This window comes from Engystomops pustulosus, chromosome 9 (assembly GCF_040894005.1).
Source record: "Engystomops pustulosus chromosome 9, aEngPut4.maternal, whole genome shotgun sequence".
NCBI lineage: Eukaryota > Metazoa > Chordata > Amphibia > Anura > Leptodactylidae > Engystomops > Engystomops pustulosus.
This window is the reverse complement of record NC_092419.1, coordinates 78,445,773-78,472,949: the sequence shown is the minus strand read 5'-3', so window position 1 is coordinate 78,472,949 and position 27,177 is coordinate 78,445,773. Positions and strand designations below refer to the sequence as shown.

The window sequence follows — 27,177 nt, the reverse complement described above, 5'->3', positions numbered from 1 at the left end:
CCATATGTCTACTTTACATTTTCATAATTTTTTAAATGTCTGGATAATATATTTTGATGTCGCGCGGCTTACAAATCGAATAGCGATTTTCCGTATTTTCAGAATTTACTCTTTTGCAGATAAATACCATTTTGAATGAAATTTTACATTTATTTATATTTAGCATCAAAACCCCCTATATAACCAACCCATTTTCGAATCTTCACCCCTCAGACTATCAGAAACAGCTTTTAGGAAGATTGTTAACCCCTTGAGATCTTCATAGTAATTGAATCAAAATGGTGGTGAAATTTAGAATGGTCAAATTGTGCGGTCAAGTTATACGTTCATTTAGCCCTAAAACTTACACATTTCCAAAAAGATAAAAAGAGAAAACCCACCATACAATTTGTTCTGAAATTTCTCCCGATTACAGAGACCCCCCACATGTGACTGTTACTTGTTTTATGGGCGCACGGCAAGGCGCAGAAGGGAAGGAGCACCCTGCAGCTGCCAGGATTTTAGTTTTCTCGTTGCCTCCTTTTGTAGGCTATAAAATTTTCGGTTTTTCGTTATTGGTGCCATGTGATGGCATTTCTTTTGTTCATGGCCTTTTGATCACTTTTTATTTTTTATATTTTATAAAATGGCAAAAAAGCAGTATTTTCGACTTTGGGCAAACATCGGCAATAACCATTGTTATACTTTGATAGATCATTATGATTTTTTACTGTTTATTTATATTTATATGACTTCTAGGAAAAGGGGGAAGATTTGAATTGAATTTTTTTTATAAATATTTTTCAAACTCCCAAGGGTACTTTAACCTTTGGTAATCTGGTGGATCCTACATTATAATTATAATGTGCAAATCGCACACTGTTATGAATGGGTTAATTAATCGCAGTGTAATCGCACACTAATTAATGGGATACGCATATGTCAGCCATATGTCATGCATCCGATTTCCACCGTATCGTATCCAAGATGGCGGCGCCCACGCACTGTCAGGATTTTAATGCCTCCAGCAACTTTGCCTTATGCATTACAGGGTCAACACCGCAATCAGTGCCAGCACCGACCGTGGGTGTTTGCTGCAATATGCATGAAATGCCCACCTTGTATGCAGAGGCCGTGAGCCCTCTCCATACACCAGCAGCTGGCATGTCACTTAATAGAAATAGAAAAAATAGAAATAAAAAAAGAAATATGTGACCCTGAAAAGGTAACCACCAGATAAAGGCATTTCTTCATGGTGTCTGCACCATTCTTGTTTGTCAAATTAAAAAACTGTGAGTGGCAATGTTATATACTGGAGCCAGGGCTGGATGTGAGCGGTGTATATAGGAGGAGGTATATGTTACCAGAGGTCGTTGCCTCCTCCATATTATATACTGGAGCCAGGGCTGGTGAGCAGTGTATATAGGAGGAGGTATATGTTACCAGAGGTCACTGCCTCCTCCAATGTTATATACAGGAGCTAGGGCTGGATGTGAGCAGTGTATATAGGAGGAGGTATATGTTACTAGAGGTCGCTGCCTCCTCCATATTATATACTGGATCCAGGGCTGGATGTGAGCGGTGTATATAGGAGGAGGTATATGTTACTAGAGGTCGCTGCCTCCTCCATGTTATATACTGGATCCAGGGCTGGATGTGAGCGGTGTATATAGGAGGAGGTATATGTTACTAGAGGTCGCTGCCTCCTCCATGTTATATACTGGATCCAGGGCTGGATGTGAGCAGTGTATATAGGAGGAGGTATATGTTACTAGAGGTCGTTGCCTCCTCCATGTTATATACTGGAGCCAGGGCTGGATGTGAGCGGTGTATATAGGAGGAGGTATATGTTACTAGAGGTCGCTGCCTCCTCCATGTTATATACTGGAGCCAGGGCTGGTGAGCAGTGTATATAGGAGGAGGTATATGTTACTAGAGGTCGCTGCCTCCTCCATATTATATACTGGATCCAGGGCTGGATGTGAGCGGTGTATATAGGAGGAGGTATATGTTACTAGAGGTCGCTGCCTCCTCCATGTTATATACTGGAGCCAGGGCTGGATGTGAGCAGTGTATATAGGAGGAGGTATATGTTACTAGAGGTCGCTGCCTCCTCCAATGTTATATACAGGAGCTAGGGCTGGATGTGAGCATTGTATATAGGAGGAGGTATATGTTACTAGAGGTCACTGCCTCCTCCATGTTATATACTGGAGCCCAGGCTGGATGTGAGCGGTGTATATAGGAGGAGGTATATGTTACTAGAGGTCGCTGCCTCCTCCATGTTATATACTGGAGCCAGGGCTGGATGTGAGCGGTGTATATAGGAGGAGGTATATGTTACTAGAGGTCGCTGCCTCCTCCATGTTATATACTGGAGGTAGGGCTGGATGTGAGCAGTGTATATAGGAGGAGGTATATGTTACTAGAGGTCGCTGCCTCCTCCATGTTATATACTGGAGCCAGGGCTGGATGTGAGCGGTGTATATAGGAGGAGGTATATGTTACTAGAGGTCGCTGCCTCCTCCAATGTTATATACAGGAGCTAGGGCTGGATGTGAGCGGTGTATATAGGAGGAGGTATATGTTACTAGAGGTCACTGCCTCCTCCATGTTATATACTGGAGCCCAGGCTGGATGTGAGCGGTGTATATAGGAGGAGGTATATGTTACTAGAGGTCGCTGCCTCCTCCATGTTATATACTGGAGCCAGGGCTGGATGTGAGCGGTGTATATAGGAGGAGGTATATGTTACTAGAGGTCGCTGCCTCCTCCATGTTATATACTGGAGGTAGGGCTGGATGTGAGCAGTGTATATAAGAGGAGGTATACGTTACTAGAGGTCGCTGCCTCCTCCATATTATATACTGGATCCAGGGCTGGATGTGAGCAGTGTATATAGGAGGAGGTATATGTTACTAGAGGTCGCTGCCTCCTCCATGTTATATACTGGAGCCAGGGCTGGATGTGAGCGGTGTATATAGGAGGAGGTATATGTTACTAGAGGTCGCTGCCTCCTCCATGTTATATACTGGAGGTAGGGCTGGATGTGAGCAGTGTATATAAGAGGAGGTATACGTTACTAGAGGTCGCTGCCTCCTCCATATTATATACTGGATCCAGGGCTGGATGTGAGCAGTGTATATAGGAGGAGGTATATGTTACTAGAGGTCGCTGCCTCCTCCATATTATATACTGGATCCAGGGCTGGATGTGAGCGGTGTATATAGGAGGAGGTATATGTTACTAGAGGTCGCTGCCTCCTCCATGTTATATACTGGATCCAGGGCTGGATGTGAGCGGTGTATATAGGAGGAGGTATATGTTACTAGAGGTCGCTGCCTCCTCCATGTTATATACTGGATCCAGGGCTGGATGTGAGCAGTGTATATAGGAGGAGGTATATGTTACTAGAGGTCGTTGCCTCCTCCATGTTATATACTGGAGCCAGGGCTGGATGTGAGCGGTGTATATAGGAGGAGGTATATGTTACTAGAGGTCGCTGCCTCCTCCATGTTATATACTGGAGCCAGGGCTGGTGAGCAGTGTATATAGGAGGAGGTATATGTTACTAGAGGTCGCTGCCTCCTCCATATTATATACTGGATCCAGGGCTGGATGTGAGCGGTGTATATAGGAGGAGGTATATGTTACTAGAGGTCGCTGCCTCCTCCATGTTATATACTGGAGCCAGGGCTGGATGTGAGCAGTGTATATAGGAGGAGGTATATGTTACTAGAGGTCGCTGCCTCCTCCAATGTTATATACAGGAGCTAGGGCTGGATGTGAGCATTGTATATAGGAGGAGGTATATGTTACTAGAGGTCACTGCCTCCTCCATGTTATATACTGGAGCCCAGGCTGGATGTGAGCGGTGTATATAGGAGGAGGTATATGTTACTAGAGGTCGCTGCCTCCTCCATGTTATATACTGGAGCCAGGGCTGGATGTGAGCGGTGTATATAGGAGGAGGTATATGTTACTAGAGGTCGCTGCCTCCTCCATGTTATATACTGGAGGTAGGGCTGGATGTGAGCAGTGTATATAGGAGGAGGTATATGTTACTAGAGGTCGCTGCCTCCTCCATGTTATATACTGGAGCCAGGGCTGGATGTGAGCGGTGTATATAGGAGGAGGTATATGTTACTAGAGGTCGCTGCCTCCTCCAATGTTATATACAGGAGCTAGGGCTGGATGTGAGCGGTGTATATAGGAGGAGGTATATGTTACTAGAGGTCACTGCCTCCTCCATGTTATATACTGGAGCCCAGGCTGGATGTGAGCGGTGTATATAGGAGGAGGTATATGTTACTAGAGGTCGCTGCCTCCTCCATGTTATATACTGGAGCCAGGGCTGGATGTGAGCGGTGTATATAGGAGGAGGTATATGTTACTAGAGGTCGCTGCCTCCTCCATGTTATATACTGGAGGTAGGGCTGGATGTGAGCAGTGTATATAAGAGGAGGTATACGTTACTAGAGGTCGCTGCCTCCTCCATATTATATACTGGATCCAGGGCTGGATGTGAGCAGTGTATATAGGAGGAGGTATATGTTACTAGAGGTCGCTGCCTCCTCCATGTTATATACTGGAGCCAGGGCTGGATGTGAGCGGTGTATATAGGAGGAGGTATATGTTACTAGAGGTCGCTGCCTCCTCCATGTTATATACTGGAGGTAGGGCTGGATGTGAGCAGTGTATATAAGAGGAGGTATACGTTACTAGAGGTCGCTGCCTCCTCCATATTATATACTGGATCCAGGGCTGGATGTGAGCAGTGTATATAGGAGGAGGTATATGTTACTAGAGGTCGCTGCCTCCTCCATGTTATATACTGGAGCTAGGGCTGGATGTGAGCAGTGTATATAGGAGGAGGTATATGTTACTAGAGGTCGCTGCCTCCTCCATGTTATATACTGGAGCCAGGGCTGGATGTGAGCAGTGTATATAGGAGGAGGTATATGTTACTAGAGGTCGCTGCCTCCTCCATGTTATATACAGGAGCTAGGGCTGGATGTGAGCAGTGTATATAAGATGAGGTATATGTTACTAGGGGTCGCTGCCTCCTCCATGTTATATACAGGAGCTAGGGCTGGATGTGAGCATTGTATATAGGAGGAGGTTTATGTTACCAGAGGTCGCTGCCTCCTCCAATGTTATATACAGGAGCTAGGGCTGGATGTGAGCAGTGTATATAGGAAGAGGTATATGTTACCAGAGGTCGCTGCCGCCTCCATATTATATACTGGAGCCAGGGCTGGATGTGAGCAGTGTATATAGGAGGAGGTATATGTTACTAGAGGTCGCTGCCTCCTCCATGTTATATACTGGAGCTAGGGCTGGATGTGAGCAGTGTATATAGGAGGAGGTATATGTTACTAGAGGTCGCTGCCTCCTCCATGTTATATACTGGAGCCAGGGCTGGATGTGAGCAGTGTATATAGGAGGAGGTATATGTTACTAGAGGTCGCTGCCTCCTCCATGTTATATACAGGAGCTAGGGCTGGATGTGAGCAGTGTATATAAGATGAGGTATATGTTACTAGGGGTCGCTGCCTCCTCCATGTTATATACAGGAGCTAGGGCTGGATGTGAGCATTGTATATAGGAGGAGGTTTATGTTACCAGAGGTCGCTGCCTCCTCCAATGTTATATACAGGAGCTAGGGCTGGATGTGAGCAGTGTATATAGGAAGAGGTATATGTTACCAGAGGTCGCTGCCGCCTCCATATTATATACTGGAGCCAGGGCTGGATGTGAGCAGTGTATATAGGAGGAGGTATATGTTACTAGAGGTCGCTGCCTCCTCCATGTTATATACAGGAGCTAGGGCTGGATGTGAGCATTGTATATAGGAGGAGGTTTATGTTACCAGAGGTCGCTGCCTCCTCCAATGTTATATACAGGAGCTAGGGCTGGATGTGAGCAGTGTATATAGGAAGAGGTATATGTTACCAGAGGTCGCTGCCTCCTCCATGTTATATACTGGAGCCAGGGCTGGATGTGAGCGGTGTATATAGGAGGAGGTATATGTTACTAGAGGTCGCTGCCTCCTCCATGTTATATACAGGAGCTAGGGCTGGATGTGAGCATTGTATATAGGAGGAGGTTTATGTTACCAGAGGTCGCTGCCTCCTCCAATGTTATATACAGGAGCTAGGGCTGGATGTAAGCAGTGTATATAGGAAGAGGTATATGTTACTAGAGGTCACTGCCTCCTCCATGTTATATACTGGAGCCTGGGCTGGATGTGAGCGGTGTATATAGGAGGAGGTATATGTTACTAGAGGTCGCTGCCTCCATGTTATCACATGACACATTTCACACAATAAACTTCTGTCAGGGACGTTCTTTTCTCTTTACACAGAAGGGAGGGAAAGCCGGTTATACACCCGACCAATGAGGGCACAGGTGGCGAGTAGTGGGCGTGGTTAGCGCCGTCGGACACCTGTTACCTGTTCTCCTCCGGAGACGCTGCGCTGTGGCTTGTCCTCCCGCATCTAGTCTCCCCGGAGCTATAAGGAAGACCCTGCTCCCCCGCCTGAGAGACCCGTGTAACAGCTCCTGCCAGCAGCAGCTCCATGGCCCGGGAGGTGCCTGACATCCCCGATGACTCCGTGTTCTTGGCTTTCCAGGCGCAGTGCGAGTCTGATGAGGGCTGGACCTGTTACTACAACAAGCCGGGGATCGGGGTGTGGATGAAGCCCCCGAGCGGTAAGACGTGCCTGGTGCACACAGTGAAGGTGAGGCGGATGGATGGAGCAGTAGGGACGAGTGTGTGAGGCCTCCTCCATAGTGACTGTACACGGCGCCCCCTCCCCTCATCCTCACTTCCTCTTTGATAACACACGGAGCATTTAAAGGGTTTCTCTACGTGTGAGATTTGGGCTCTGGGTGCTGGCAGGGAAGACGTTGGCGCGACTTCTGTTACCGCAGCCAATGAGTGAGCTCTGCCTGTAATGTGGTGACTAGCAACATTAATAACAATGAATGTATCACCGCCATATCACCTGTATCATGGCAAGGGCTATGCCCGTGGTGACAGAACTGCGAGCCGTGTGACACTTTTTGGGCCACGTAATAAATGTTGTCTTGTAGCCCTGTGCTTAAAGGGGATCCCCAGGAATGAGTGGATTTTGTCACTGGATTTTGTCACTGGAGTGGAGAATGTTTTATCCATTTCCCTCGGTTCCTAGGAAAACCCCTTTATAACGTGTAATTTATTTGTAAGGTAATTAGACTTGAATACCTGATACACCAGAAGTAACGGGTCCTGCTCTGATATACCTTCCCTCCTTTTATCGGATTATTTACATTTTATACAGGTTTAGGGCCCATTCACTCTGCCGTATGGTTGACGTATATACAGCCGCCGTATATACGTCCCACATAGATGGCAATGGTCGCACGGAGCTGTACGGGAGCTACACACGTACCATTCCGTAACCGGGAGAAAGATGGGATATGTCCTATCTTTCCCCCGGAATACGGCACTGTGCCCCATGTTTCTCTATGGAGAGGGGGGGGAGCGGCGCTTATCCCCTCCTCCTCTCCCTGGTGCCACCGTTGCACTGTATCGCTTCTTGAGTCCATTGCCACCTATGGGGTACTTATGTGCTGCCGTACATGCGCCACCCATACAGTTGTGTGAATTCTGCCTTAATTTGTGAGTCTTTCCTCCTTGTTGCTTATTTTGCTTAAGGTGTGAATTGAAAATGAATGGGATTTCTTGTTCCTTAATCCACTCCTAACTTTGTCTTAAAACTATTTTGCTTTGTGGCTTTAAAGGAGTGTTGCCACTAAAGACATTTAGGGTGATGACACACGTAGCGCTTTGTCTGCGTTTGAAAACGCAGACAAAGCCGCGCTCACGGGGCCGGCCTCGGCCCGAACGCATCGGCGTTTCTATGGAAAACACCGGTGGCTTGTTCCCGATCACAGGCGTTTCCATAGAAACCCCGATGCGATCGGGCCACGGCCCGCCCCGGTAGGCGCAGCTTTGTTTGTGTTTTCAAACGCAGACAAAGCGCTACGTGTGTCATCACCCTTGTACCCTGTCCACAGGAGAGGAAATGGTGTCTGGCTAATGGATCCCCCAGCAAGAACCCTTCTATTGTGGGTCCTGGTACAGAGTACAGCAGCTCTTGGCCTGCAATCATGTAAAACTAGGGGAACCACAGAGAAACCTCCAAATTACATAGGAGCAGCACTTTTAAAGGATGAGAGTTGGTAAAGGGAGTGAGATCATTGCGCATCAATAGCATTTCCTCAACAATATATGTGACCAAATCCACAAATCTGTGATTAAAGGGGTTTTCCCATGAAAACAAGCTGGGCCACTGGTTAGGACCTTCCTTGCTGATCTGTGGGGGTCTCGGTGCTAAGACCCCCACAGATCGTGAGAACAAGGGGTTCGACCGACCCCTCGCTGTTCCTCGATCTCGGCGATCTCTGTCAGCTCCATAGAGATTAATGGAGCAGAACGGTCATGCGCAGTCTTATGCTCCATTAGTCTGAGGAGTGGCGAGGGGTCAGTCGGACCCCTCATTCTGGCGATCTTTTGGGGTCTCAGCAAGTTAGATCCTGTCCCGTGAATAGGGCTTAACTTGTTTTTGTGGGAAAACCCCTTTAAATCCACATGGAAATCTGTATCAGTGGATGTTATTTATGGATAATCCATACTTTTTACATCTCAGGGATTTAATCATCACATTATGTTGTAGTCTCCAGCGTGTTCCTATGCTCTTCTATGGGGTCATGTGAGTTTTCCGCCCAGGTATAGCATTCTTTGACCTATGACCGCAGTCTAGTGCTTTCCTCAGTTAGAGCAGTGACAGGTGTGGTGAGCTCATTATTCCATTAATGATCCTAGAATATTTCTTCAGTGGCTCTCCTCTACCTGTTCAAGATTTTCACAAAAAATCCTCGCTTTTAGAGTGCATCCCAGGAACCCCAAAATTGCTGCTTCAGGCTGTATTCGCACTTTGTTTTTGTGTTGTGTTTAGAAATGAGATACAAATGTGGGAGGAGCTCGGCCCTTCTCATCATAATGCAATCAGTTACACCTGGTGTTTTGCATTGTTTACATGAGAATGCAGCCTCGGGTTGTGTTCACATACTGCGTTTTTTTTAATTGCGTTTTGTAGTTGCAGTTTCTACGCCATTCAGAACACCTCATTGTGTGAATGCGCCCTCTGGTTTATCCGATTCTAAATTTGGGGAGGGTCATGTGGAAGTCATCACCTCTCTGCAATCGTTCAGTAAAGCTGATGCCACACCTGGCGTTTTTGGTCCATTTTAAGCATGCGTATTCAGTCAGTTTTTAAAACGCATCCATTTTTGTCCATTTTCCATGCGTTTGGCTGTTTATCTTAATAGATAAACAGGTTCCCAAACACATGGAAATCAGTCAAAAACTGACCAAAAAACGCCACGTGTGGCATCACCCTAAGACATCAGTGAAAAATCACTAAAGCCAGGAAGAGAGAACCAATATCTAGGCTAAAATGGGTTCAGTGAAATGCATATGTGATTGGGCCGAGGCCCGTGCGCTGGCATTGCGTTATGAACATGTGACCGCGGCCTTCAAACGCTCAGTTTTTCAGATGCAGTTTTTGAAGCCAAAAGCAGGTGTGGATCACAATGGGCGAGAACATATCGGCGTGAGAAGCTGTTCCTCCTCTTTTTTTTTTTTTTTCACTCCACTTCTGGTTTGGACATCAAAAACTGCATCTGAAAGACTCAGCGTGTGAACGTACCCTCAGACTGCGTTGACGTGTGCTCAGGCTATGCCACACAAGTGCCTCAGGAAGCCTTGTATTTTAATTTATGGACATCCCCACAGTGCATAGAGCAGGTGGTGGGCGGCACATGTAGCTCTATGGGGGGGGGGGGGGGGAGTGCATACATTAAAAGGCTTTCGGGTGACGTAGCCTGAGTGCCCAAGGGTCACTGGAATAACTTTCATAACTCTATATTTCCGCAGCATAGAGTTAGGAACAAAGGAACAATGTTACTCTGATGTTGCCTACTTCTCCCAGCCCCTTGAAAAGTCATGTGATTTGGTTACCTACCAACTAATCCCCAAAAACGGACGGCATATGGATGACGTGGCAACCATATTTTTTACATTGTAATACACTTCTATGGGAATCCCTGAACAGCACAGGAAAGAATAGGACAATGTCTTGTCATGTATGTCATCTTACATCACCTTCTGAGATTTCTCTACGTTCTGTGGGGTTATTTTTGGATAAAAGAGGCCAGGCTCATTTGGCCTGGGACTGGTTTATCAGAGAGCTCCCCATACAGCCTAAACTGGTAGTCAGCATTTTCTCTATTCTATGTGCCTCTGACCTCTTTCCTACCTCTTCAACCAGCAGACAAAATATTTCCAAAAATCATCCACTGGTTCTGTGTCTTCCCTACACATTTGGCACCCAAAGCTTTTCATGAAGTTTGGGTACAAATATGGAGGCATGCCCGTGGCCTTGGTGTACATTAGAGGTGGATGCCAAGTCTCTGGGGTAATAAGACACAGTTGAGCATGTATTTTTAGGTCTAACCTCTGTATCCTCTGGAGTCTTCTGCAGACTTGTCACAGACCCTTTAACCCCTTAAACTTCTTGCTAGTTGGAAACTTTCTTCTCATTCTCAGGTTGGTTGTCTTTACCAGACTACCTTGTCCTTGTTGCCTGGGTCTCCTATGCTACTCGGATTCTGGAGTTTTGTACTGATAGAAATTAGTTGCAACAAAATGTTATTGAAGTAAAAGCATAACAGTGCCCTACAATAGGTCCTGGCATAACTTATGCCCCTCGTAGGGGGTCTCATAGTACTGAGGACTAAGAACTTTTTTCTAATTTCTGTGATTGGTCATCTTCCCTGGTTGCAATGCCGGCCCTTAGGTTTTGCACCAAAATTTGGTAGATCAAAGCAATGTGGAAATGCCCCAATTCCTGTTGTGTTTTTTTAAATGTATCTCTTTTTTACGCAATGTTCTTGTAGTAGCCACTACCTCACTATGTGCCAGAGGACAAGTGACAGGTTCACAGTTTGGTACTACACACAAAACTTTGCAAATTTGCTCAAAGCTGGACCAGTTTAGCGCTGACTGACCTCTGACCCGCGCAGAACACATTGATTTTAGTGATGCCGTGACCTATGCTGCAACACTTTTACAGGACCTGTCATCACTCATAAACATATGTCAATATTTGTATTTCCTATCAGTTAAGTATCCTGTTATTCTTATGAGTCTTGCTGCTGATGGTCCTCTGTTACTACTCCAGGGAATTTATGAATAAATTGACAACTAGATGTTCATATTTGTTATGCTAAAGAGGTGTGCCCCCTGTAGAGCCTTGCACATGAAGAGGCAGTAATACCTGGTGTCCTGTCATAATACTATGTATACAGTATAGTCATGTTTTGGTTAAAGCTATTTATAACTATTGCTGCTGAATAAGTAACTGTATATTCACACTCTGCAAATGAGACATCCCTGTGCTTACACACACAAAAAAACACACCATTTAATGATCTACAGAAAAACAAGGAGGATGTAAAATCATATTTTACACAGGAAACTGCACATAAATTGAGGAAGTTCTAATGACTGCGCTCACGTAGAAGAGATAACGCGGCCTCCTGTGCTTAAAGTGAAACTCCAGTGTTTTACGGTTCGCTCTGCAACATGTAAAGGTGTATTCACATATTGCAGGTTTCTGCCACTAATATTAATCTTGAAGATACTTGTGGGATATATTTGCTTATCCTAATGTTTACAGAATATTTTTTGCGTTTTCCTATGTGAGAGAATATCATATTTATAATAATCCTTTATTTATATAGCGCACACAGATTACGCAGCGCTGCACAGAGCTTGTCCCTGTCCCCAATGGGGCTCACAATCTAATCAACCTACCATATTTTTCTCCAGACGCCAATTTGTTCACCCAGCCGCCATCTTTTCTAAGCCAGGGGTCATGCTGTCTGCTATTCAGCCATCTTGTGTTATCTGTTTGCTTGTTCGCCCGCTTCTCCTTGGCTCTTGTTAGAGATGGTTGTCCTTCAGCCTGTTTTCTTCTCCTCATGTTATTTTGGATACCAAGTAGCCATTATCGCTACATTTTGTACATTGGATAATACAAACATTCTGTTTATATGAGAACAAGCCTCTGGAAGAAACGGTGCATAGTTCATGAACATTTTGGGAGAATGGCTTATAGTTCATTAACATTTTGGGAGAATGGCTTAAAGGGGAGGTTCTGGTATATTCAGCTGGGCTATAGCATTGCAGTATTTTATCATCTTTTCATGCCCCTATGCAGATCATTTACTGTGTTTTTTTTTTTTTTATTTGCAGCTACACGCTAATAAAGGTTGTGAGTCTGCATTTTCTAAGAGACTGGAGCGTGTGTCTTAGTTTCTTCTCTCATCTTGGTACCGATAGCCATTTTGGTTATAGCAGTTAATTTGGAAATGTCCTTACAACTGTGAAGGGTTGTTGGAGCCCTAGGTTAAAATCTCTAACACCTACCAATTTACAACTTTATGCAGAGTTGGCTGTGAAATTACAATGTGAATATGCATTACCAGCAGTAAATTAAGAGGTTTATGTAGATTATTGGGAAGGAGCCATTGAGCAAGGGATTTATCCTGTGCCGTACTGCACAGAAAATGTTGATGCACGTGAATGGGATGTTCAGTTTCGAGCCAGTTTTTAGCAAATCTTGATTATCTTGTGTCAATGGAATGAGAGTAACAATGCAAACTTGGTTTTCTTGTTTTCATATGCTTGGGGATATGTGGCTTGGCAGTTATGGAGGGCTAGGATAACCACCAACACTTGTTCTGACTTCTTAGTTGGCATCTTGAATCCATGTACACAAACTCCACATTTTTCATCTCTTATGGACTGAACTGTCCTTTTCTTCAGGGCAGGATGACCTTCCCGGATGTCCCAGCTGAAACCGTGTATGATGTCTTACATGACACAGACTATCGCAAGAAGTGGGACCTAAACATGATAGAAACACGGGATATTGCTCGGCTCTCTGTGAACGCAGATGTGGGATATTACTCCTGTGAGTATTGAGTTATGAAATACATATAATTACGATCTGTCTGCACTCCTGACATTGCTTAATATATAATAATACACCTATGTAGCATCTCTGCAATACTGCCTAGCAATAAACAAATACGTTGACAAACGGATGTCAACAGCATGTAAATGGTAACACACAAATGTAAAGTTTTTAAGAGGAACTGCAAAAGATGTACTCCCCATAAAATAATTCTTAACCAGTTACTAAAACTTTTTTTTTTCCTTTTTATTTCAGGGAAATGCCCTAAACCTGTAAAGAACCGCGATGTGGTGACGCTACGCTCGTGGCTCATATTGCCGGATTGTTATATGATCATCAATTTCTCCGTCAAGCACAGTGTAAGCGTGAAAAAATTCTTTGTGATCTAGTGCTTGAATCCGTTGAAGTTGTTTTGATAGTTTATGAAGTATTGTTGTATAATAATAATAATACAGTATTACAATATTTGGTTATTGAAGGGATTTTCTGTAAATTTTGGGGAAAAAAAACTTGGGGAATGGGCAAGGAAAAAATAAGTGTAGTAAAAAAAAAAAAAAAAAAACTGCGCCAAGTGTCAGTGGTCACCGGGTCCCAGGGATGTCACTTGTTTAACATAACATCTAACTATTCTTTCACAATTTATTTTGGCTGCTGCAGATGTATCCACCCCGACGAGACTTGGTGCGAGCTGTGTCCTTTCTAGCAGGATACCTTATAAAGATCAATGGTTCTACAAGTTGTACACTCACCTACCTAGCACAGGTAGATCCTCGAGGTGAGATTTCTTCATGCATTTAATGACATTGTTAATGTGAGACAAAACCTACTAGTAGTCCAGCCTGCACAGACATAAGTTGATGTATATACTCAAGGCCCCTAATGTTGTCACAAATAACTGGTAAAACTTATTGACTTGAGTACATGTCTAGGGCGGGGAAGAGGAAAAAAAAACTTGCATACTCGCCTTTGATGCTCCACACAGCTCCTCTTCACCCATAACAGAGACTGTCCATGCGCTCTGCCCACAGCGCACACTATAAAGTTGGCAGTGTGCACTGTAGGCAGAGCACATAGCTCATCTCTGCCCGCTCTGTTGCGAGTTTAGATGAGAAGGAAGAGAAGCCACGTGGAGCAACGGAAAGTGAGTATGTGTGTGTACGTATATACATTTTATGCGCTGAAAAACTTAGCTTGTACACAAGTACATTTGAACAGATTTGCTCCAGTTCTGTGGGTTGCAACACTCCTATATTTTTGTTCACAATGATTGAATAAGGCAGTAGCCACTAGAACTTGTCATACGACAAGTCCATAACATTTGTTTGAAAAATTCCAAAAGAAAATTTGACCTTTTATAGCACAATAAAAAATAAATAAATCTTGAGGCCGGTTTGTAACTGCTATAGCTTCTCAGGGTATGTTATCAATATTTTTGAGCTACAAAAAACATTACGATTTAACGATTTCTAGTGGACAAAAAGAGTGGCTCACAAAATAACTACAGCACTAAGAATCTCTATCCCTTGTGATACATTTTCTAAATGGTCACTTCCCTTGAACATTACTTATAATTGTTCCACTTATAATTTCCTTTAGGTTCCTTACCAAAATGGGTAGTAAATAAATCCTCACAGTATCTGGCACCAAAGGTAAGTGTACCTTGTATGGTTATTTGTATGCTATTAGGTCAGTGATGCATAACTTTTATCAATAGAAAAGCTGCAGCTGATTGTGCCATGTGACACTGAATAAGGCTGCACACAAACTTGCTCTGCCTGTGGAAATGGAGCCGTGTGCTAGTTGGATCCCACTGACTGAGTGCAGTGGACAGAAGAGCTTGCAGCATAGTGGAAGCAAATGCCAGAATTCCCTGCCAGTAGGTTGAACAACGTTGAGACTTTACTTATGATGCAAAGACTCCCATCCACTGCGATCGGTCTGTGAGATCTGACCAGCACACGGTCCGGTTTTCTATGGCCCAAATGACCTTGGGGATGGAGTTAAAGAACATCTACCACTGGGATCAAAGACTTGGGCTCATTTGCATACAGTCCTTCATCCTGGTGGTAGATGCCCTTTAAACCAGACCATGTCCGTATTAGCTATAACTGCGGTCTTGAATAGTAATATGGAGGAAGATTTTTATTTTTTATTAGAAATAGCTTTTCTGTGCAGTAATACTGTGACTCCAGTATTGTTGCCTCTACATGTGAATGTTCACTACACTGCCACCTTGATCCATCTCTACCCTCCTGTTGAACTTTCGTTAATCCAGATCCTGCGTAAACTGCACAAGGCATGCTTACAATATCCAGCCTGGAAGAAGAAGAACAACCCAGAGTTTAAGCCATGGCTAAACCCAGAGCAGAACACGTTACCTCGTATATCCCTTAATGAGCTGTCCCTGCAGAGAGCAGAGTCCCTAGAACATGTGGATGAAAGTCAGGTGTGCGAGGACAAAGAGGACAGAAAGGACAGCGATGAGGAGGAGGGGAAGATGGCAAAAAGATGATCAACCAGCACAGAGCTGCAAAATAATTACTGAATTCTGAAATGCTGCAAAATGTCGTTTAATTGTTTACAGATCCCTTCAAATGGACCTCATGCCTGGCATGCAACCAGTGGACAGCCTGGCATTACAGTACCATAAGCCACGCGAGACTTGGTGGCAATCTGGAGGAATAAGCCAAACCACCTTCCCATTAAGATGTAAAGTATGAATATACACAGTCAAGTCTTCCAAACTATCAAGGAATTCAGCATAATCACAAAAACATGTAATGGTCACTGTGCCATGTGTAAAGCTGTCACCACCTCTGTGCCTTTTATTATGCTGCATTCCAGACTAGCTTATTATCGCCTTAAAACTCGATAGAAACATTTTAGAAGGTTGCTCCTTGGCAACAGATTAATCATTAATGAAGGCCTTTGTCAACGAAGCAGGGTGAATGTTTCAGCTACTTATGAGCATGGCTGATACCATTGCCCTATGAGATGTACCAGACTCTTCAGGATCACCAGCTTTGGCTAACCGAGTCTCATTTCATGGGAGTGCCTAAAGTAAAGACTGTGTTCACGTTTTAATTACTTTATAATTGTCTTGAGTAATTTGTTTTGGTAGCCGTGATGTAATTTTATTAAGATTTAGGATTCTTCTAATATAAAATGGTTTATATTCATAACAATTGCCATAAAGTGGCCATTATATCTTCTGTGTATTCATTGTGTACTATTTCTGCTCACAAGGATTTCACATGGTGGTAAAAATACTTTATTCTGCACAACCTTAATAACATTAGATAAGACATAGGCGGGAGCATTTGTCAGTATTTGCTCACTATTATAAAAATACATTTAGGAAAACAAACCATTTACGTGTCAGTAGATTGCTTTCCCCATCCCCGATCACACAATACTAATAGTGTGCTAAGAAATAAGTGTCAGTCTTTTATAAATGCAACATATATTATCAAATGTAATAAAAGCGTGCCAAGTGTAGCTGACCCATCATCAGCAGAACACAGGGTCAGGTCCTGGTAGTGAGAATCTTCTCTGCAGCCATGCTCCTGGAACCCAACATTAATCCAGATGGTAGTGGAAGATAGACGTAAAATACTAGTGAACAGTTCTTTCTTTTTGTCTCTGGTAATCTGGAAAACAAAACCCCACAACTATTTAGTTGGTTTAGCTGGTTTACATTACATGGCAAAATGTTGGTGCAAAGATGATCATCACATCTTAAAACTTGTTCTGCTTTTCCAAGGGCTTTCAAATTTGTGATCTGTAACCCCCACGTAGGAATCTGATTTTATGCATGTTGTTATGTATATTTTATAAAATTTGTTGTATACAAATCTGGGTGTTAAATTAGGTTGCATTCACACAGCCGTATGGGGAGGTATATACATCCCCCATAGACGGCAATGGGCGCACAGTGGTGTAAGGGAGCGGTACCATTCCGTAGCCAGAGGAAAGAGTGAACATGTCCTATCTTTCCCCAGAATACGGCGCTGTGCCCCATGTTTCTCCATGGGAGAGGTGAGGGGGTGAGTGGCGCTAATCCCCTCCTCCTCTCCCCGGCGCCGACGTATGCCCGCAATGCTATGGTATGGTGGGCACACAGTGTGAATGTACCCTTAAGCCAGCAGAATTTACACATACAGTACTTATTTGCAACACAATACAAGGGACCATATAGTCTTCATGGGTGCGTTAGTAGAATTCCACAGCTTTTAATGTTGTAATATACCATACCGGGCACTATATTATTATAACGGTCAGTTCTTGGACATTACAGTTTTAGAAGGGTCCACGACTAACTGTACAGATGTTATCTAATGGGGGAAATGGCAGCAAGGGTTCAATGTCCCTGTAACAGCCACCTGCAGGGATTTTATGTATTCCTAAAATCCTCCACAACAAAAGATGCTTAGGGCACATCCACACGTTTTGTTTTCATTGCGTTTGAAACGCATCACTACAGCTGCACTCAGTTGTGGAGTGTGTGCAATTTTTTATTTATTTATTTTTTTGGATCTGTTCAAGGAAATATCATGTTACCCGAACCCTATATTTTACCTATTTACATCATTGACCACGCTTCTTCAGATTAGCAAAAGCGGATGGTATATAGATGACAGAGCGAATGTGTTTCTGGTCCTACGGATGATATACTGAACACATACTGCACAAATACTGACACTTGCAGGTAGCCTAAAGACCCATGAAATACGGATGCTAAACTGAAGTTAATGACACCTGGAGGGTCAGTTTTGTGCATTTAGCTTTTATTTATTTTTTTTTGCCTTGTATTGGTCTTTCATATGGTAGCAACAAATGAGCAGTATGTGATAATCCATCTTTTCTAATTTTTAAATCAACCTAAAATTATCAGTTTGTAATTTAGTACATATTTTATCAAACATTCACTGTACTGTGTTTAACCTCATCAATAGCAGGGAACAAAGGTCAACATATACACTCACCGGCCACTTTATTAGGTACACCTGTCTAACTGCTCGTTAACACTTAATTTCTAATCAGCCAATCACATGGCGGCAACTCAGTGCATTTAGGCATGTAGACATGGTCAAGACAATCTCCTGCAGTTCAAACCGAGCATCAGTATGGGGAAGAAAGGTGATTTGAGTGCCTTTGAACGTGGCATGGTTGTTGGTGCCAGAAGGGCTGGTCTCTCTCTAGGGTTTACAGAGAATGGTCCAAAAAAGGAAAAACATCCAGTGAGCGGCAGTTCTGTGGGCGGAAATGCCTTGTTGATGCCAGAGGTCAGAGGAGAATGGGCAGACTGGTTCGAGCTGATAGAAAGGCAACAGGGACTCAAATTGCCAGCCGTTACAACCAAGGTAGGCAGAAGAGCATCTCTGAACGCACAGTACGTCGAACTTTGAGGCAGATGGGCTACAGCAGCAGAAGACCACACCGGGTGCCACTTCTTTCAGCTAAGAACAGAAAACTGAGGCTACAATTTGCAAAAGCTCATCGAAATTGGACAGTAGAAGATTGGAAAAACGTTGCCTGGTCTGACGAGTCTCGATTTCTGCTGCGACATTTGGATGGTAGGGTCAGAATTTGGCGTCAACAACATGAAAGCATGGATCCATCCTGCCTTGTATCAACGGTTCAGGCTCGTGGTGGTGGTGTCATGGTGTGGGGAATATTTTCTTGGCACTCTTTGGGCCCCTTGGTACCAATTGAGCATGGCCCTTTAGTTGGCTGCATCTGGCTCTCAGACATCTTTAATAAATAGGGATGGATGCTGTGTGCGTCTTAAACTGATCACGGGCAGCAATGTTACCGCTGCCTACGCCCTTTGTACAACCCAGGTGCCATCGTCTAAGCCTGGGTCAAAGAGAAGAGCGTAGAAGCAATGGGGAGCTGGCTGCAGGGAGCGCTAGGAAGTGAATATTCGTTTTGGTTTTTTTGCCATGGCTACCCATCTTCTGCAAGGCATGTGGTGGGTGTCAGGACTTGGAGTAGTGAACCCCCTGGACAATGATGTAAGGAGACACCTGGGACCAGAGGAAGTGGCACCCGGTCTTCAGCAGAGCCCGCGGCAAAGCAGGATGGTCTTGCTGCAGCGTGGTACCACCAGCACGATTTGTCCACAGTGGCAGCCAAGGGCGAGGTACAGAATCATTAGGCAGTCTCATGGTCAGAAACAGGCAGGAGGCAATGAGGTCGGAGGACTGAGCAAGAGGTCAGGGCTGGCAGCGAAAGGGCAGAATCAGGAACAGGTCCGGGGTCACAACAGGAGGTCAACACTTGGGAAGGAAACACTGTGGAAAGCTTCCTCATAGGAATGAAGAACTAAGATCCAGCAGGGAATGCTGGGAGCCACCGGCGCGGGTGTGTCTGCGATCCGAGACGTAGATCGCAGGGGCACCCCTCACACTGAGAATACCCATCTACTAGGGGGCATGTGGATATTGTACGGCTCTTACGGAATAACATTTTAAAATATGTGGCCTTAATGGCTCGCTCGACCAAAAAGGTTCCTGACCCCTGTTCTATAGTAAACGTTTACTGTTGCACTATGCATCATTAATTAGGACATTTGTAGGTGAATGGTTTGGAAAACTCCTTTAGTTTTCCAACTAGTCATCTGTGAGGAAAGTGTTCTGCGAATGTTAGAAGCCAAACAAACAAGCAAGCAAATATCCTGGAAAAAGTCACAGCTGTGCTAACATCTCATTTTGGACACTTGCAGGAGTGGTGTAAAGCAGACACGTTTGTGATCACAGTACTGCGTGTTATACATGTTATATTCAAATGTATGTTATATATCATTGTGCTCCCTACTCCTTCCCTGCCAACATAACGCAAAGATGTATGGTGGGAGAGCTATCAGACCAGGGGTCGGGTCCGCTCTATCTGAAGAATTCGCCGATCCTCCTGATCCATCTGCAATGCTGGACCAGAAATTTGGCTTAAAAATTTACTACCAACAGAAATGTTCTCTCCCTTCTTCACAGTGAAAAGGGTCAGGAAAACAAAAGGAGGTGGGCACATGCGCAAAGGGAACAGTTTTGCCAAGGAACGCACCAGTAAGCGCCTGAAGTGTCTGTATTCGAGTTTGGTGATGAAACAGCAGGTTGCTTTTATATCTTGCCCGCACTTGTTTCCCATTTCAAGTACGTGGGTGTACAGGTGTACACAAGGCATATGCTGAACAGAATATCTAATCTTTGATATTGGCCACTGGGTCTCGTCTCTGCTCCTGGTCTACTTTACCTCTTGTGCTGTACGGGTGTAGTAATATATTCAAAATTATTTCAGCTGCATAACATACTAAATTATTAATCCAAACTAGTGGATCAATAGCAGCTATAATTATCAGCCATTTCAAGCTCTTGGCTAAAATTACCACAGTAGTAAAGAATAAAATTGTTACATCCCATGTCTTGTGGAACTAAGACCAAAATAAACAAAGAGAGGGGTGTGGGCATGAAGTCTATCACATGAACCCCCCGCTATTTACACATAGTCTTTTTGAAGTGTTCAACATTTGGTTGTACGGATTCAGATAAATGCCAGACAGAGTTTTTATTGAATAAGCACATAAACGGCAATACAAAAGTAGCAATAAAAGTATAAAAACAGAGAGTGCCAAAATAAACACACAATCATAAGCCAATTAGGGGAATCAAATCCGGTATATAGGACAAAATAACACTCAGAGCCTTACAGAGATCCCAACCAATAAGGGGACACATAGTACCTCATATGGAGTTAGCACTGAAACATAATTACCTATACCAGTCGCACAGGCGACACGTGTTTCGCAAGTAGCTTTATCAAGGGGACATGGGATGTGTATCAATCTGTCTACATCAGAATACTGGAGTCATTTACTCCTTGGTGGAGAAGGGAAAAGCTCTCTATTGAAAGCTATGTTGCTGCAAATTTTCCAAAATATAGGACATATCCTATATTATTTGGTGCAGCGAGACACCGTGTGCTCACTGCACCGTGACTATGTCCCATAAACCTCTATGTGGGCTGTGATCTGGCGGCAAATTGTGCGGTGGGATCACATGAGGCTATAGGATGTTTCTGACTTGTCCAAAAAGGTGTGTGACCTTGGTAAAAAGTGGGTGTACCATTTCAGGAAATAGCCATGGGCCGTAAAAATCAATATTGGGGTGCAGCAAACCAGACCAGAGGTGTAAACTGTAACTCACCAGTCTTATACTGCACCAGATGAATCATCCAGCATCAGACACAAGGATAAGTGAAGATACCAATAAAAAGTAAAAAATAAAACTCACTGTATGGGAAGTAACGGACTTGCATGTAGATTTCTCGAGCAGTTTTCAGGATTTCCACTGCCTTAAAGAAGAATACAATATTAATATAATCATGAAGCCAAAAACTCCCATAAGCAGCTCTGACCATTACTACTGTTTTCAGGGATACCTGCCCTGCAATGTGAATGTGTCACACATGGCGTTTTTAGGCATGCATTTTCAGTCCGTTAAAAAAAAATGCAGACGTTTTTGACAGTTTTTCCCCAATTATGTTAATATAATTGGGAAAAATTGACAAAAACATATGCGTTTTTAAACGGACTGAAAACGCATGCTTAAAAATGGACATGTGTGGTAAGGGTGGTGGCACACGTGGCGTTTTTAACCCATTTTTAAGCAGTCCGTTAATTAAGATAATTGGGAAAACGGACAAAAACGGATGCATTTGCAAAAATGTTTTTTTAATGGACTGCTTAAAAACGGCCTTAAAACGGGTTCAAGACGCCACGTGTGCCACCACCCTAAGGCCTATAAATATAGGTGATAACAATAAAGGTGATTATCCAGGTAGGAATATATCAGTTTTCAGTCGTTTAGATGGGTTCTGCTGCATTTTGAAGAGTACAATAGAAAAGTGTGTTTCATTTTTTGCCACTGAACCCATTTTCATTCAGAGGCCATGCTCTATGTGTAAACGCGCCTAGGCCTGGCGGCTCACCCGGATAGTGTAGCGCCAAAACGTGAGTTTACAGAAAAGGGACCCTCTAAGGCTCTGTCGTCCAGGGGCCTACTTAAACCTGGAGCCGGCCCTGAAGCAGCTGTTCTGGTAAGATCGATCACAAAACTTCTATTGTATTGTAGCAGGCAACACCCCTATGACTTAGCAGGGAAAGCTGCACCTTCCTGCCACACCATTTACTACACATGTGAATATACAATTCATGCCTTCCAACATAAAACACCATCTTTTATTTTTCCATTTGTGACATTGATTATACATATGAGTGCAGCACCTTGCTGTGTTCAATATCCTGGAAGTCCACATTGTTCACAGTAAGCACTTGGTCTCCTTCCTGTAGGCCGGCACGATGAGCATCCGAGTCCGGGATGACCTACATGCAAAAAAATCATGAATAAATGTTCATAAAACCTGCCCAAATTTAGAGCTATCCAAGTGAGAATACAGTAACGCAGCATTCATTTATTTTTACATGGAGTCATATGGAATCTGAGAATTGGGGAAGGAGAAATGCAAAAAGCTGTACAACAAAAAGAAGGCAGGAAAGGATAGGAGCAAGGGAATTTTTCTAAATTTAAAAAAAAAAAAACTCCAAAAAAAACGCATCTCATCTCCCTTGCTCCTATCCTTTCGCTCTTCCAACTTGTTAGGCCCCAACCTTTGTTCTCATATTTCTCTGGAATCTGAGAATGAAGCCTAAGTGTATTACCAAATAAAAAAGATAGGCATTGGGTCCACAGCAGGCTACAGATAAACCCCACTGGGTGTAACAGGAAATGCCTCCTCTAATATTGTTTTAGTATAAGAAAAACAACAGGGTGCAGGGGGGTGTCACCTGTGCTTTTTAAAGGAAATCTACCATCAAAATCAAGCATGATAAATCAGGTACACTTACTCATAGATCCAGGCATCGTGCCTGTAGTCTTGTATTATGCAAATGAGTGCAAAGGGCTTGAGGGGCTTTACCAGTGCTGCAGATTTATAGACTGCTACAATGAGCAGAATGTCTCACCCAATCCCCTGTTCTCCCTCCCCCCTCTCTGCCTGTGTAATCTAGCAGCAGCAGGAAGTGCAGGGGGAGGAGAGAGCTCCTCTTCTCATTGAAGCACTTAGGAGAGCCCTTCAGACTGATTAGCAAAATTATAAAAGTTGATTTAAGAAGGAAGGAGGCAAAGGATAACGAATATAAAAAGGTTAACGCAATCACGGTGGATCCATCTTGATGGTATTTGACGATAGATTTTCTACAATAGAATCTGCGAAGTTATGGCCAGATAATTTGTGCTGCGCAATCTTCACTACAGAATTCTGGTCCATCTGCTTGAACATTTTGTAATTGCATATGGAAATCCTTAGTGTGCCACTTCTTGTGGAAAATATCCTTCAGGTGTGGATGAAATTTGCACTACATAAGACGGAGGTTAATTCACCACTAGCTCAAAGATGAAGTAATTGCATATGTATGACAGCATCATAGGATCGCAATATCTATTATGATATACAAGAGACGCACCTTTGAAATAAAGATACCGAGCTGGGATGCTTTTCCACCTCTGATGTTGAAGCCAAGCTGTAGAGATAAAGCAGAATCAGCACAAATAAGTCTTATTCTAATGGGAAAAAAAAAAATGCTACCCGACTGTCACAGGTCCTCCCCCAAATTTAGGTTCAGCCACTCACAAATGATTAACTATACTTGTACACTTATACACAGGAAGGAATCATTGTATTATTTCCTGGTAGTATGACCACCACCAACAACAGTGTGTATATGCTGCATATGAATAGAGCACTGCGTCAAGGACAGGACCAGGTTTGCACGCCCACTACAACCGCTTCACCCAGGAATTTAGTCTTTATTAACACCCAGCTGGAAGTAGACAGCTCTGTCTGTGGATATACATGCAAAAATACTCAGTATGTTACAGATCAAAAAGTAAATCTGCTACATATATTGGGGCGTATTTACTAAGGGTCCGCGGCCGCACTTTCAGTCGTTTTCGGGATTTGTGTCGCTGTGACAGGTATTTAACTGGGGATTTTGTTGCACGTGATCGGATTGTGGCACAGCTGCGCTGGCTTTCATGCGACAGAAATCAGGGGCGTGCTGAGCGCGGGATTTAACTTCCAAATTGTGTTGTAAGAACAAGCACTTACATACACCAGGAAGAAGAAGGTGAACTCTGGCGGACCTGAGTGGGGAAGCAACACATGCAGGATATCGGGCGCACTATCTTAGTGAATCACGGCAGAGTACATTCTGGCCAGACAATGCACTTTCGGGAAACAAGTCACGGTGGGCAAGTAAATGTGCCCCATTATGTATAGGTAATGTGAAACCCACAATAACATGACTATGCCAGGTCCAACCTGTTTAGCATAAAAAACGGCAAACAAAAGTGGCAAAGAGGTAGCGTATTCGCAAATTGCAACTCCTTCACATGCGTAGGAATTTGCGATTATTTCACTGCCTTCTAATGTAAATTTTTTAATAAACAATGTGGATAAGATTCGTCAAAATCTCATTCACTCTTATTCAAAGGACAGGTGGTAGAAAAGGCATAGTATATGTACAGCTGGAGAGGTGGGGGAGTGTGTACAATGCACTCCTATGGCGGACATATTCTGCTGTTAGTACAGCTAGCATACGGCCGCCATATACAGTTGTCTGGTCTACAAACCAGAAAAATTTAATTCTGTCCAAGAGTTTAAGTTCTTTTAGATGACAAACCTGTGCTCCCGGTGGCTTCTTCAGAAGAATTGATCGAGGTAGAAAACGTGTCAGCTCATTGTTGTAATCTGAATTGTAGATGCGCTGTGACAGACAGAAACACATTAACAATCAGTGCCTCTTATATGCTCTCTATGGGGGAGATTTATCATAGGCTGGCTCTCCTGCAACCACCAGGCAAAACTAAGCCAAGCCCGACCTGGTGTAGATTTCCATTAAAAAGAACAAAATGCACGGAGCGGGAACGTGCCCACCCCCTCCACGGCCACTCTACACCTACATGACGTGGAGTATTTGCAAGAATTTGCTATTATGTCACTGCTTCTACAACATAAAACTGTCATAGAAGCAGTAATAAATCTCCCACTATGTCTCCTATACTGCTCTATATGACGGCAGAACTGGATGGATGAAGAGATGCTAATGTCTACGAGAAATATTCTTCTACAATGTGAGCAATACTGCCAAAACTCTCAGAGGAGCCCAGTCCCCAATCCTAAAAGATCCATTGAGGTACATTCACAGGGGATGGACTGGATACACTGCAGCCTGTGGCCAGTCGAGCGACTCGATCCATGAACCTAGAACTACTGAATGAAATGGACATGCTGAGTTCAGCGATTCTAGGTTCCCACAAAGACATGTCAGAACTCCCTTGTTCATGGGTAACAGCTTAAAGTTATCTCATTTGTATAGGTTAGGGGATAACAAGTTGATCAGCAAGGGTCTTAGTGCTGGGACCTCCACAATCAAAAGAATGGGTGGAGCGGCAGGACGAGCAAATGTAGGGGACTGATGGAAATTTCTGCGGTTGGCGCTCCTCAATCTCTGGAACTCCAGATAAGAGAGCACTGTGCTCAGCAATTTCCATCCTTCCATAAGAATGGAGCAGAAGGTCATATGCTGGACCAGTGGCTCCATCATTTACCCTGTTTCCCCGAAAATAAGACAGTGTCTTATATTAATTTTTGCTCCTAAAGAGGCACTAGGTCTTATTTTCAGGGGATGTCTTATTTTTCCATGAACAAGAATTTACATTTATCGTTGAACAAAAAAATCAACTTGTCTAAACTCCTTATGACTCTCCGAACTCTGAATTTCATGCTGTATTTCTTGTGACTCCATTTCTATTAGCATCATTGGCCCCAATCTCTCATGTTTAGTAAAAGCACTTCCCATAAATGACCCTTCTTATCCTGGTAGCTCCTGGTATCACATTTGCAGCACAACAGTCAGTGATTTAATTCCATGAATTCTTCCCCATGTCACAACCTTCTGCAGCATCTAAAAGATTTACTAATGCTAATGTATGGGGGGAGCTGCTGCAATGACTGCTGGTCTTATTTTCAGGGGAGGCCTTATATTTCTGATCAAAATTGTACTAGGACTTACTTTTGGGGGATGTCTAATTTTAGGGGAAACAGGGTAGTTACTATATGAACCCCTTCTCCTTATCTGGATTACTAGGGGTCTGTTCACATGATCCCGGGGGTCCCAACAGTCGGACATAAGATCAGTTAATTATATGGTGCAGGGCTACATACATTTAATTTTTTTTTTTTTGCAAAGAGCAGCTAAAAGCAGAAATGCATTTAGAAGAGAAGAGCAACCCCCCTACTTTTAGTAAGTGGGCCGTACCCCACTAGAGGCTCGGCCAGACCATTACCTCCTGTAGGGGGATCCAAGCCGGAGGGTTCTCATACGGAGGCAGGAAGACTACAGGGTAGGGGTACTCCTCGTATTGTGTGCGCCCCTCCATCACTGGAAGAAAAGTACAGGCTCACACCAGCGGGTTACATCACATCACCCGCGATTGGGGGGACAGATAAGTTGCACCCGTTCCGCTCCCTTTCTACTTCCGGTTATCACGGCTCATCCTCTCAGGCTGCGGCATCTATGCGGTTTCCGGAATCACCTTTCTGGTAGTTCCGCCTCCATGATTCCGGAGCCATGCAGGACGCTAATAATATACGGCTGCTGTGTATACCTGCTCATCTATCTTACAGAACAACTACGGTGATGGCCACCAGATGGCGCTAGAACATCACAGAGTTCTCCAGGGATAACTACATACAAGGATGCATCGCAGGGGCACAGGCCTGAACCAGCCTCTACATTCTCCCTGCTAGCTCAGTACACACACAATCGGCCATAGGATGTGTCATTACTATGGACACACACTCTGTGCTCTCCTTGAGCGCTGACCTCATTTTGACCTTATTTTTAAAGCCCTCCAGACAAGTATTGGCACACAATGGGGTCCTTTATCATACTTCTGCCTTTCATCATGTGTGTCTATCTGCACCTATTTTAGCGCAATGAGCCAAATGCGCCTTTTAATTGTTAAATATCATGATTATCACAACTCTG

The 27,177-nt window shown here is 43.9% G+C and overlaps 2 protein-coding genes across 2 annotated transcripts; one reads left to right on the top strand and one right to left on the bottom strand.

Annotated features, from left to right (window-relative positions):
- The first annotated feature begins 6,334 nt into the window (after positions 1 to 6,334).
- Positions 6,335 to 16,280, top strand: LOC140077965 (START domain-containing protein 10-like). The gene is made up of 6 exons (XM_072125657.1): positions 6,335 to 6,722; positions 12,920 to 13,067; positions 13,326 to 13,429; positions 13,728 to 13,845; positions 14,667 to 14,719; positions 15,346 to 16,280. Exons 1-6 carry the CDS (start codon positions 6,561 to 6,563, stop codon positions 15,580 to 15,582), a joined length of 822 nt encoding a protein of 273 aa, XP_071981758.1. The 5' UTR covers positions 6,335 to 6,560; the 3' UTR covers positions 15,583 to 16,280.
- A 38-nt stretch (positions 16,281 to 16,318) lies between these two features.
- Positions 16,319 to 26,773, bottom strand: PDZD11 (PDZ domain containing 11). Its single transcript, XM_072125659.1, has 6 exons — positions 26,474 to 26,773; positions 24,808 to 24,891; positions 23,590 to 23,646; positions 22,351 to 22,449; positions 21,359 to 21,419; positions 16,319 to 16,720 (listed from the first exon to the last, which is right to left on the bottom strand). Exons 1-6 carry the CDS (start codon positions 26,564 to 26,566, stop codon positions 16,686 to 16,688), a joined length of 429 nt encoding a protein of 142 aa, XP_071981760.1. The 5' UTR covers positions 26,567 to 26,773; the 3' UTR covers positions 16,319 to 16,685.
- Between the last annotated feature and the right edge of the window lie 404 nt (positions 26,774 to 27,177).

What these genes read in the sequence shown, in the direction of transcription:
- LOC140077965 (XM_072125657.1), top strand. Translation starts at nt 6,561, where the DNA reads ATGGCCCGGGAGGTGCCTGACATCCCCGATGACTCCGTGTTCTTGGCT. An exon ending in GCCTGGTGCACACAGTGAAG is followed by an intron (nt 6,723 to 12,919) that starts GTGAGGCGGATG and finishes CCTTTTCTTCAG; the next exon opens with GGCAGGATGACCTTCCCGGA. An exon ending in AGCACAGGTAGATCCTCGAG is followed by an intron (nt 13,846 to 14,666) that starts GTGAGATTTCTT and finishes AATTTCCTTTAG; the next exon opens with GTTCCTTACCAAAATGGGTA.
- PDZD11 (XM_072125659.1), bottom strand. Translation starts at nt 26,566, where the DNA reads ATGGAGGGGCGCACACAATACGAGGAGTACCCCTACCCTGTAGTCTTC. An exon ending in CTTGGATCCCCCTACAGGAG is followed by an intron (nt 24,892 to 26,473) that starts GTAATGGTCTGG and finishes TGTCTGTCACAG; the next exon opens with CGCATCTACAATTCAGATTA. An exon ending in AGTCCGTTACTTCCCATACA is followed by an intron (nt 16,721 to 21,358) that starts GTGAGTTTTATT and finishes TTTGTTTTCCAG; the next exon opens with ATTACCAGAGACAAAAAGAA.